The sequence below is a fragment of the Epinephelus moara genome, chromosome 20 (genome assembly GCF_006386435.1).
Source record: "Epinephelus moara isolate mb chromosome 20, YSFRI_EMoa_1.0, whole genome shotgun sequence".
Classification (NCBI taxonomy): Eukaryota; Metazoa; Chordata; class Actinopteri; order Perciformes; family Serranidae; genus Epinephelus; species Epinephelus moara.
The window spans coordinates 39,971,841-39,984,757 of NC_065525.1; the positions used below are offsets into that span (position 1 = coordinate 39,971,841).

The window sequence follows — 12,917 nt, forward strand, 5'->3', positions numbered from 1 at the left end:
GGTACAGTCCTGGCTGGAAACTCAGCGATGTCTTGGTGAATAAAAAAACACCTCCCTTTTCATGGCTCTATTCTTGCAGGAAACACAGTGACGGGTCTCTACAAAATATGCTTGGAGCCTAAAGAGCCACTGGAAACACAGCGACGACTCGCGTAATCACAACTGGTTTTGTTGTTTGTTGGTTTTGAACAGTGGTCTGCAGCCTGGCAGGCATTTGGCATAGGTGGCACACCATCCACCATACCCTCCACTTTTTGAAGTCAAAGTCATCTCATATACGTCACTTTAGAAACATGATATGATATGTATAAAAGGTTAAAATATAAAGTATTCGTGGTTTGCAGAAATGTACAATGCAAACTTTTTTCAGGTGACTGGGCAGATACTTGTGCAAACCTGTAAAATGTTATCATTCGAAGTACTACAAGTTGTAGTCATGGCAGCAGTAATATTATCATTACAAAGTATAAAGTAAAAGGAGTAAGTTTTAGATTGATTTGGCTGCACACACAATATTCACTGAGGGTGTTAAGCTATAGAGCTGCTCCAAACCTCTGCATCTTTTTCTCAACACTGCATAATAATTGAAATATTTGAAATATTATAATGAAATATTAATATTAATCCCCAGTTAATAATAAATCCCAGCCAGCCTGTCACTGCACAACAGCACTCTCCTTTATTACTCTGCCCCCAAACCAAACCTGTGGCAGCTGAACAGACCCCACTATTGACAGACCGAACCTCTCAGCTGGGTGTCAACAGTATCAACATGGCGAGTCCCCAGCAGGCTGTTTTTCAAAATGAAGCCAACATGGCTGCTCCTGCAGAGGCTCCTGGTACGCAGCAGAACCAATTAAAAAACTCAATTCAGCAGCTCAAAGTCCTGCTGAGAGACTGATGGCGTGGTCGAGCTGATAAGCGGCTCAGCGTTCAGACGTTCAGTAATACAACACGCCGCCCCCCTCTCCCTGTCCTGCTGAGGGAACATCACTCCGACCTGGGCTATCTCCAGCACCAGTGGCAACAACAGGCAATTTGTGGAGGGTTATATAGGGTAATTAACAAATGCGCTGTGTGGTGTTGGCTGACACGTTTCATATCATGTTTGTGTTTCCCTCAGGGCGTCTGCCACCGAGATGCCGGCGTGTAGAGACAAGCTGCAGGTGGAAATGAAGACAGAGTGTAGAATCACTCAAACATTCACTTTGCATCTGCTGTTCACTTTATTCTCTTATCCTCTTAACACCAAAACTTCATGTTTATTCTACTGAGAACCATCTGAAGCTGTAAATAAGTGAAAAGCCTTTATTAACATGACTATAAACAGACTACATGAGGGGTATTCAGTAAAAATTTAAAGACATCTAGTTACTGAAATTTCCTCCCAGCAAATATCTGAAACTCATGATGTCTAAATAACATCTACGTCTATCAAATAAAATCAACAAGGTGCATTACCATGTAATTTAAGCTATATTTATGGTATATTTTCAAAGTACCTTAACATAAAGACACATTTAACTTGTGATGTACTTGTATGGAAACAAAAGTTATCTTCACCATTTAAAAAAATCATCCCAGCACAACAAACCTAAGGCCTACAATTCAAGTAAAATGAATAACAAGTGCCTTCCATCAATCCATCCATTTTCATCCGTTTACCCGGGGCTGAGTCGTGGGGGCAGCAGGCCAAGCGAAGCACCCCAGACGTCCCTCTCCCCAGCAATGCTTTTCAGCTCCTCCTGGGGGACCCCGAGGTGTTCCTAGGCCGGATGAGATATGTAATCCCTCCAGTGTGTTCTGGGTCTGCCCCGGGCCTCCCACCAGTGGGACATACCCGCAACACCTCTAACAGGAGGCACTCAGGAGGATCCTGATCAGATGCCCGAACACCTCAATTGACCCCTTTCGACGTGAAGGAGCAGCAGCTCTGCTCCGAGCTTTCTCCAGATGTCCAAGCTCCTCACCCTATCTGTAAGGCTGAGCCCAGACACCCCACGGAGGAAACTCATTTTGGCCATTTATGTCCATGATCTCATCCTTTTGATCACTACCCAGAGTTTATGACCACAGGGGGTCTGTACGTAGATGGACCAGTAAATCGAAAGCTTCGCCCTCTGGCTCAGCTCTCTCTTCACCACAGTGGTCTGGCGTAGCACCTGTATCACTGCAGACGCCACACCAAACTGCCTATCCATCTCACACTCCATTCTACCCTCATTCATGAACAAGACCCCGAGATACTGGAACTCCCTCGCTATCAAGTGCCTTTTTTTAGGAAAGAGTGCAGGCAGGGCTTTGAGCAACCCCTTTCCTTTTTTATTTTTTCTGCTTACTCTCCCAGAGTGAAAAATGTGACTGCCCTGCCAGTAGTTTGAGTCATGGCTTGAAAGGAGTTAGTGCTGTTCTCAAGCACATGTGTAGTGGCTCAGTGATGAGTCTGAACCGGTACTTGGTTTTAATCATGTTCACAGGGGAGTGAGATGACTCACAGCTGTAAGTCGATCTAAGCATGGTCAAGGTGTAGTACAGTCTGTAGCCAGAAATGAGCAGGTCAGTTGCTTCAGGCTGTCATCTCTCTCTCTCTCTCATGACTCTCTGTTGTTCTCTGTAGCAGATGGCTACACACGGATAACAATCATTCTGATGGGCTCAGTTGAGTCAAGCTTCTCAACCCAGTTGCCAGAAGAAAATGTTGACATTGTACATTTCTGCAAATCACGGACACTTACATTTGTGGGTTTCATACGTATCATATCAATGTCTCTAAAGTGAGGTAGTATATCTTTGTCAACAGGTGGTGGATATGATGGTTCGTGGTGTGGGATAGGCAAAACATCTACCAAACTGCAAATCGTTATTCGATACCAACAAACAATAAAAGAGGGTGTTTTTTGGTGACATTATCAGCGGAAATTGTGGCAAAACTGTAGCCTGGAAATCCAGACTCAAATCTAGAAAGATTTGAGGGCGGGACTTAGCCATAGGTCAATTGAATGGACGCGGTCCTTCGGCAGCTGCCATCTTGGCTGTTTACTTTTCGACTCCTACAGCGCAACGCTGTCCTCATCATGTTACGCCCGCCCAGAGCCTGCCTCTGTCAGATAGACTGATCTGATTGGTCCAATGGCAATTCAACAGGCTCTGTTCGTCGGGGCCAGATCCCTGTGCAGAGCAAATTCAAATTTGCTGGGGACGGAGCATCTGGATTTCTAGGTTAGCAAAACTGGGTATTTTTAGCCAAAACATGTTTTTCCAAACCATAACCAAGTGGTGCTTAAACCAAACCACATGTTAACCACAGTGTTGATGAAACATCAAGAGTTTCAACATCTGCTAGATAATAATGTAAAAATGTAACATGGCCGTTGTTTGTGGAAACATACAATTGCAGCATATCAATCAGAAGAGGCTCATTTTTTATAGTAAAAGAATATTTATTAACATGTGCTCATAAGAATGAAAAATGTGAAATGTCTTTGGCGATTAGACCCCATAGAGATGGTGTATTTACAAGGATGGTGATGAAGCCATAGTTGAATAAGGGACCTCCCCGGGATCTCGACACTGGTGGTGGTAGAGGTGGTGAAGATGAGATGAGAGAAAAATGGAGAGGTGCGGATGAGTAGAGGAATGAGCCTTTGGTGAGCTCGTCCTGGACTCTGGATATGACGGTTGCAGGTGAAGGGGGTGGAGGAGGCGTGACAATTCTGGCAAAAATGACAACTGACAGCAGCAGAGAAGAGAGCAGATTTTAAATTTGGGGCAAAGTGTGATTGGATAACTAGCAGAGTGAACACCCATGGTCAGCTGATTAGAGGAAGCAGTGGGAGGGAGAGAACTGTGAATGATTCAGCACAAAGAAAGTCTTCCTGATTGAACTTCCGCTGAGCTTCATTTAATATATCACAAATTGGTCTCAAGTCCAGGTAGAACTGTCACTTGGTTAGGGTCTGGACTGTGGTCCGCTGTTTGAAGATGCCTGGACTACATGTCATCAGTTCAATAATGAGGAGACCTGACAGACATTGTTAAAACCTTCTTTTATAGAAAAGAGTATCATCCCACTCTTGCCATTTTATGTTTCTTTAGTTCATTCATTCCCCTAGTGTTTTATAATCTGTGTGTTGTTCGTCTTTTTAATATGCTGTTTTGTTTTTGAAGCACTTTATACTCTTGTCAAGAAAATTGTTATAATTATAATGAGGCCTTTAGAACAAACATGATGGTGGCTGTCATGAGGACTTGTTATATCCCACGTAGCGTAAGGTTGAATCCCAGGAAGTGGCATTCGTTCATTTGCTAGGCTACCAGCTGAATAGTGACGTCCAATCATATTCCAGCAGGTGTCCTGTGTGGGAAACTTCTCTTTGGCATCGTCTATTGGTGAGGCTTTAACAAAAGTTGTTTGTTACATCCAACCCTTGCAGTAAACACTACAGTCTCTACAGGCTGCCAGCACCACTTTCACTCTTGTTCTTTGAAAGTGACTTTAATCAGTATTTTGTATCATAACAGTGGTGTCCCTGGTAGAGATGAACCTTCAGAAAGTGAACAGTTGAATCTGAAGTTCTGGGCTTTACAAAGCTTTATAATGAGTTTCAAATCATTGTTCATCTGTTCGGCCACAACTTCACTGTTCTGGTTCACTCGTTTTAGCAGCTAAAGAGACAGATATTTCCCTCAGGAGATGGTGGAGACCAAAAACGGAGCTAAAAGAGAGAGAATATTGCACTGACATTCATATGGAGGACTTCTAATGAACCATCATGTTGCTCTGCAGCTGCTGGATGTGGAAATAAAAACTGTTTGATAACAAGTTCAATGTATCAGCTTAAAAGGTGATGATATGTTAATGTTGTGTTCACAGCGTGTTTCCAGTTATTGCAGGTTTAAGGTAGGGGTAGATTGGATTCTGATGCTCTGTGCTCCACGGTTAATTAGAGGAAGTGAAGAGGGAGGGAGAGATGTGAGGTATTTCTTAAGGATTTTTAAGCTTCAGGCAGACACTGACGATGCTGATCTGACGGAGGAGATGCCCTCCAACCCTTAAAAAAGACAAAACAGACTCTGATGGAACAGAAGGCACTCAGAGCGATGAGCTTCCACTAAGATGGGAGAAAGTCTGCAGCTCAGAAGGTTGAGAACAGGCTCACACTCTGCCGGGGTCACAGATTTAAACGGTAAGAAAGTATGAAGACTTCATCAGACAGTTTCACCACAGAGACCTCCTGATGTCTCAGTATTTTTACTGTATAAACTTTATGGACTGTAAACCACAGGACTGAAGCTTACAGGAATACTCGGGGAAAAAAAAGTGTCACATTGTCACCGACTGTTCTGTGAAGTTTTAATGGTTTCTGTTGTTAGTTGCTGTAACGCTGAGTCACAACTGATGAGGAGTGCAGTATTGAAATTATCACGACTTAAAGTACTACGACTACTACCGATACTACTACTTTTTTCACTACAATTAATACAGATGCCTACAGTAGGCTGTACTACTGAAAATATTACCACCACTACTACTATCACAGCTGAAACAGAATACCACTACTAACAGTACTACAATTGAGGTCTATGGTAGGACTACGACATTCATTACTGAGGTACTGTAAATGTTAAAATACTACTTTCACCGCTACTACTACTACTACTACTACTACTACATCTATTACCATTATCACTATTAAAGCCTATAGAAATATTACTATTAAATATACTACTACTACTTAAGTCTATTGTGGCCGACTATGACTAAAACTACTTTCACTACTGTTATCACTACCAAGGCTAGTTGTATTCCCACTGAATATACTACTATTACTACTACTGAGGACTACTCAGTAGTATTACTACTTAAAATACGTATACCATCATTACTGTAACTACTGAAATTATTACTACCACTATTCTCAAGACTGCTTCTATTACTACTGAGGCATATACTAGTATTACTACCGGAAATACTAGTATTACTGAGGCCTACCCTAGTATTACTACAGGAAATACTACAACTACTACTACTGAGGCCTACACTAGTAATACTGCTGGAAATACTACAACTACTATTACTAAGACGTACACTATCTTTACTACTGGAAATACTACTACTACTACAACTGAGGCCTACACTAGTAATACTGCTGGAAATACTACTATTACTGAGGTCTACCCTAGTATTACTACAGGAAATACTACAACTACTACTTCTACTACTGAGGCCTACACTAGTAATACTGCTGGAAATACTACTACTATTATTAAGACGTACACTATCATTACTACTGGAAATACTACTTTTATTACTGATGAGGCCTATGGTAGTATTACTACTGAATATACTAATACTACTTTTACTACTGAGGCCTACTGAGGCATGGTAGTATTACTAATAAAGATACTACTACCTTTACTAAGATTTCTAGGGATGTCCCAATCACATTTTTTTGGGATCCGATCTGATACCGAGTCCTTTATTTTGAAACCGTGTCCGATCCAATACTTTGCAAAGCATTAAGAAAGAAAAAAAAAGAATTCATCCAAGTTGTCCCATAAGGTTTGTTTTTTATTTAAATAGTATCCAAAAAGCTTCAGCAGCACAAAATGTAAACAAATTCTGAATTGTAAACAAATTGTCCCTCCAGAGTTGCCGTAGGGCTGTGGTAGGCGAGGTTCCGCTGTTAGGTGTAGCTGTGTTGCTCAGAATAAAGAGAGAAGCGGTGGCCGCTGGACCTCTCAACTCCTGTCCGTTTATTGGTCACTAGCTGCACTCAGTTAGACGAACCCAGGACGCTCGGTTACAATACATTGGAAAGCGGAGGCAACAATGAACAACATAGATGAAAAACCTGGACATTTTTGCTGTTGTGATTCCTCTGATCTTTTATTACCGATTCCGATTTTGTAAAAAATAACGTGATCAGTGCCGATACCCGACATCCCTAACGATTACTACTGAGGTCTGCACTAGTATTGCTAGTGGACGATGACTGAATATGCTCCTACCCTCATTAATATATCTACTGAGGCCTACAGTAGTATTACTACTGAAAATTCTACTACCTTTCTACTGTCACTAGAAAAACTACTACTACTACTACTGAGGCCCACACTAGTATTACTACAAGAAAAATTACTACTACTACTACTGAGGCCTACACTAGTATTACTACAAGAAAAATTACTACTACTACTACTGCTACTACTACGGAGGTCTACACTAGTATTATTGCTGAAAATACTACTTAAAATACTACTACTCACACTCAGGCCTACAGTTACCACTAAAATACTACCACTACTCTCAGTACCGCTTCTATAACTACTGAGGCATGGCAGTATTACGTCTGAAAATATTACTATTTTCACTCCTCTCAGTAGTACCTATCAGTGGTACAGCGTTCCTCTGTATGAGTCAGCTGATATTAAATTATTGATTATTATTGTTTCTTTTCTTTAATCTTTCATTCTGTTCGTCTTTGGTCTCATCTTGTAGCTCCACTCTCTCCAGCTTCTTCTCCAAAATGTTTTGATCTCGGTGTTTTGATCTGACTCTCTACAGTAAAGAGATGATCAATGATTTCATCATACAATCTTTTTAAAGGAAGGTGAAGGATCTGCATCATCCTGCCCTTCATGGACTGCAGAGACGTTTTAATTTCATAAGCTGATGTAATGTGTACCAGACACGTTAGACAGGAAGTCTAGACTCTGTGGAAGAAAAAAAAAAAGTTTCTCTCAGAAAGTCGTGCTGAAGTGTTTGTGCAATAAAACCCTGAATTATAACGTCAGGAAAGAAAACATGTCTTTTGTTTGCTGTCACTTTTCCAACATGGCTGCTTCTCCTTCACTTCTACAGTCTGAACCATGAGAGAGAAATTAGTGGGTTATCCAGCTGTGGTATGGTAATCACGGCAGATTACCATGGTAACCAGGTAGATCACCATGGAAACCTATGCTGCACAGCTAACCTGCTACCAGTGATGGAGAGTAGCTGAGTATATTTACTCAAGTTCTGTTCTTACAAGTACAGTTCTGAGATACTTTACTTGAGTATTTCCATTTCATACAACTTAATACTTCTACTCTACCACAAATATTGTACTTTTTACTTCACTACGTGTAATTTACAGCTTTAGTTACTTTGCAGATTCTGATTTTTAATACAAAATTCAAATCAACTAAGAGATCATAATGTATCACTGCAGATTGAGATACAATACCCAATAGAGTTTAAAGTAATTCAAATTAGCTCCACCTTTACCAGCTGCTGATATGATATATATATTCTTCTAAAATGGGCCTTAATGCGTAATCAGTACTTTTACTTTACTTTATTTTGATGCTGATACTTCTGTACTTTTACTTGTAACAGAGTATTTCTACACTGTAGTATTACAAGTTATACTTTTTATAGAAATATATTGAAGTACTTTTTCGTCACTGTTAATATCCAGCTCCAGTAAGGGACTGTTCTTTAATCATAATTATCTGGCTGGTTTGTGACCTCACTTATTTATTTATTTACACCTCCCTAGAAGATTTTTCCTTGAGCCTCCCTGAGGGACTAGCAGAAAATGCATGACCCTCGCTCTACCATGAATTAGTAATTAGATTTTTAAAACGTACCCTTTGATGTTTGAAAGTTAAAAGTTGAAGATGAAATCCTGGAGTTGAAAAAAAAGCCCCTTAGATTTTCACTCTTGTCGTGTATGTTGGTTAGTTTGTGCAAATGGTTTATTTTTGGCCAAATTTTAAATGAGACATAGAATAAAGTGATTTTGATAAAATATAAGTATTATAAGCTGAGATGTTTTTTGTGACATTAGTCTACAACAAACATGATGTGTCCAAGGACAGTCAGAAATTTAAAAATCCAACAATAATTTCTGTTTTTATAGCTCCAAACCCACCCATGACCAGGTTTAGGAGGCATATTTATTTTCAAATCTGCTGTAAAATAAATAAAATACAAGAATAATTTGACATGCCTCCCCCTTTCTGCACCACCCACTCCCCCCTCATAAGTAACATACAGTCCCTAAGCAGTGAGCACAGCTAACCCACAGAGAGCCAGAATATAAAGAAGAGAAGTAGAAGCTGATCTGTCATAAGCAGCGTTGGAAAAACACTGATTTGTAACGTGAAATTTCTTTATGAATGTTGTTAATGGTTCAAATCACTGGGTATGTTTGTTCTGGAGAGGAAGAGGCCTCTGCGGATTATTCGGCTCCCGCTGAAAACTTCCTGAACGTCTGAATCTTACGTTATCAGCAGGCGCTAAGCTAGAGGCCTGCCTTTGACATGCCAAATAGCACTGGAGAAACACAGATTTCTAACGTGACACTGGTTTATTTAGTGTTTTAGTGGTTTTAATTGCTTTGTCCGTGTGTTTAAGGGAGGAAGAGACCTCTGTAGAAAATTCAGCTCCCACTAAAAACCTCCTGAACAATAAACACTGAAGGAATTCACACCAAGAGAAGTTTCACCTGTGTGCAATCCTCACTGCAGGATCCCACCAGATCCCCCTAAATCTTACACAGTACTCCTGTATATGAGTCCATCATCTCTCTGTCCTGCTAGATATTCCCCTGTAAACTGTAAGTGTTGTTAATATAAGTGACAATATCTAGACACAACAACAGGTCAGCTGTAGAGCAGTACACCACAGCAAGACTGCAGAACACTAAAAGTTTGACTTTTGACCACTTGACACTGTAGAGATGAATTCTGTGCATTAAAACTTAAAAGCTGCTTTTAAAACAGTTTTCAATGCAGCACAAACTCTGAAACACAGAAGTTACACTGCAGGTTTCTGTGTATTTTCTTTTAGCTTTTGAGACATTTAATTTAAGCTTAAAGATAAAGTTTACTTTATGAAACCACTTTCAGACACAGTATGCCAAGAACTGGGCCGTTTTTCACTTCTGCAAACAAACAGTCTGTGTGAAATACATTGCAAATTTATTCAAAGTAAACCCTTCCACAAATGTGCATCTGCACTGCTTTAGAGAATATTTTCTGTCTAAGTGTCTTCAGTTTATTTCATTCCCTTCAAACACTCGCAGGCCTTTACTTTGAGCCTCGCTGCCCAGCGTCAGGCTGAATCCTAAAAAGCTGCTGCGTGAGTCAAGAATCCCAGACTGAAAGGAGACAGAGCAAACTGAGTTTTATATGGACCGTTTCACATCTGAAACAACTGAGTCCAGGGCAAAGACAACATGACTGAACCTCTAATCTCTCTGAGTAACACAGATCAAGGAGTCTCCACTTTATCGGGGCCTTTCTACCTCTGAAGCTGACTACCTGGAGTCTGATAAACTCTGCAGAGATCTGGACTCGCTGGTCAGTTAAGTTCCACTCAGCATCATAAGTAGGTGAGCATGGGAAAACTCAAACCTGAAGTCTTCCACGACCTGAAACAGTGACACCATCATACAGTGATGTTAACTACAGGTAAACATTTTAACTAACAGATATCACCATAAAAAACATCTTTTTGTATCACAAGTTTTCTGAAATTATGTTTTAAATGTGCAGTGAGACATTTTATAATTAAATATGCACTAATTTTCATACATTTCCAGAGCAAAAATCTGAACTAGAATAAAATCAGGTTCAAAATTCTTGTTTCACTTTGTTGTCAAATTAGAGCCAAAAGTTTTTACACTCCATAAATTAGAAAATACAGTCGGTAGCTATTTAAAAAAACAACTAAAAATTTTGGCATGTTTTTAGGAATAAAATGTGTTGTAATTTCGGCTATGAATAATGTATGATTAAACCCCTATTTAAAAACCTTCAGGATATAGACAGGAATAAAGCTGTAAATGTTGGTTTATGTAAGTGCTACTGAATTGTTTTTTGCTCAAAAAAAATAAATAAATAAACAGCCTTTAAAGATATGTATTGTAAAAATTTTAGAGAAAAAATCCCCTACTAGGGTAAAATTCTAAATTCTAACTAACAGATATCACGACAGCCCTTTTTAAACAGGAATTGTGCAAATTTGCAGGAAAGCCCAATCAGTCTTCTTTCAGCATTGGCAGTATAAAAACAAAATCAGGGAGTGCGGCAAAACGCCGCTTACCTACTGTTGATGCACCTTTTTCGGGGCAATGGGGGGCGTGAGCAAGTAACAAAACATGAAGCTCAGCGTGTGACGTAAACAGTGACGTGGGAGGGAAGCCAAGGCTGGTCAGTCCTTCGGCGATTCTCTCGTAAGTCGGCCCGTTCTTCACCCTCCCCGTCATCTGACGGTTAATGGCCTCTTCGTTTGCGAGGACAAGGGGGGCGCGCAATTCCTTGTCTCCCCAGTTGCTCATCTTTACAGTGTCTGTCAGGTTTGTGTTTCCCTCTTGCTACTAGCTGCTAATTCCTGCTATCAGCTGTTTCCTGTTTATCCACCGCCAGTGGGTCATGTGTGCGGTGTCATCAACAGCTCCTCCCACAAGTCATCAACAGCCCCTCCCGTGGTCTGTTTAAACTAAAAGGGTTCCGCCAATATGTCTACCCTACGAGGCGGAAAATTGGGCACCTCGGATCAACTCGTCAATCCGGCTCTGTGTGTCTAAACGCTCGCAGCTTGCCGGCAAACCGGCCCAACATTCACGGAAAATCTGGCAGTGTAAAAGGGGCTTATGAAACTTTGCCAGTTGATTACATGAGACAATTATTTTTTATTTTTGTGTGTATTACAGGTTTTCTGACACTTAATGTTTAAATATGCAAACGAGGCATTATTTATTTAAATTTGCACTTTTTGTAAAACTTTCCAGAATAACAATCTGAACATTGAATAAAGCCAAGTTTGGATATGTCATTTTATCACTCCATAAATCAGAAAATACAGTCAGTAGCCATTAAAAAAAAAATCAATTTTCGGCATGTTTTAGGCATAAATTGTTCTATCGGGGTATGAATGATATACAAATAAACCCCCTTCATTAAAACCTTTAGAACATAGACAGGAATAAAACTGGAAACACTGGTGTAAGTGCAACTGAAATTGAGAAAACAGACAGACAGCTTCCTCATATAGACAAACCTTTACCAAAGACTTTTCTAAAAAATACCAATGTTGTTACCTTTTTACTTTGTTATACAAAAATAACCAATGTATATGTATGTAATTGTAAGTACCAAATAAGCAGCAGTGGGAGTATTCAGCTCCTTTATTTAAGAAAAAGCACTCATACCACTCTGTAGATGCTCCGCTCCAAGTAGAAGTCCTGCAGTGAAAATGTTACTCCAGTAAAAGTATGCAAATATAATCAGGAAAATGTTTTAGAAGTATGAAAATGTCCCCTTTGACTGTTATACTGTTATTAGAATATTAATACTCATGCATTAATGTGAAACCAGGATTACACTGTTGCATATACAAAGCTATGGCTTCTGCCTGTTAAATGTGTTACATGATGATAAATCTTTGATATAAGGAACATTATTGTACCAAACATTTCATCATCAGGAGCCTCTGAAGACTTAATTCACTGTTCCATTAATCATGCTGTTAGTCAGAATAAAAGCCTCGACTTTCTCTGTGGTTTATGACCATGTGAGAACCACACATGAACAAGATAAAGACTTTTTTTTCCGCCTGAAGCATCTGTAATAATGACAGTAATTAGAAATTATAATGTTGAGTTGCCTGTAGCAATGGTAATCTGAAAGAGGCCTCTGTGTGACAGACAGTGAAAAATCTGCGTGCAGATAAATATCATGATTTCAGCAGCAAGTTTCAACAGAAAACATGATGAGCTGAGGACAACAGTGAAGTGTGACTGCCCCCTGCTGGCTGGAGGACATGCATTCAACTTCATAATGACGGGGGAAAGAAAGTGACATGAAACTGTAGTTGACTTTATGAAAAGGAGAAGGGGAAATCACACAACTACAAAAATGTCAAA

At 40.0% G+C, this 12,917-nt stretch overlaps 1 protein-coding gene across 1 annotated transcript in view; it reads right to left on the reverse strand.

Moving 5' to 3' along the window:
• Positions 1-11,951: 11,951 nt before the first annotated feature.
• The window catches only part of lrrk2 (leucine-rich repeat kinase 2), a 38,131-nt gene continuing 37,165 nt past the window's right edge, over positions 11,952-12,917 (reverse strand). The window contains exon 35 of the mRNA XM_050072144.1: positions 11,952-11,958. Within this exon, the coding sequence (XP_049928101.1) occupies positions 11,952-11,958 (7 nt within the window). The remainder of the gene's footprint in view (positions 11,959-12,917) is intronic.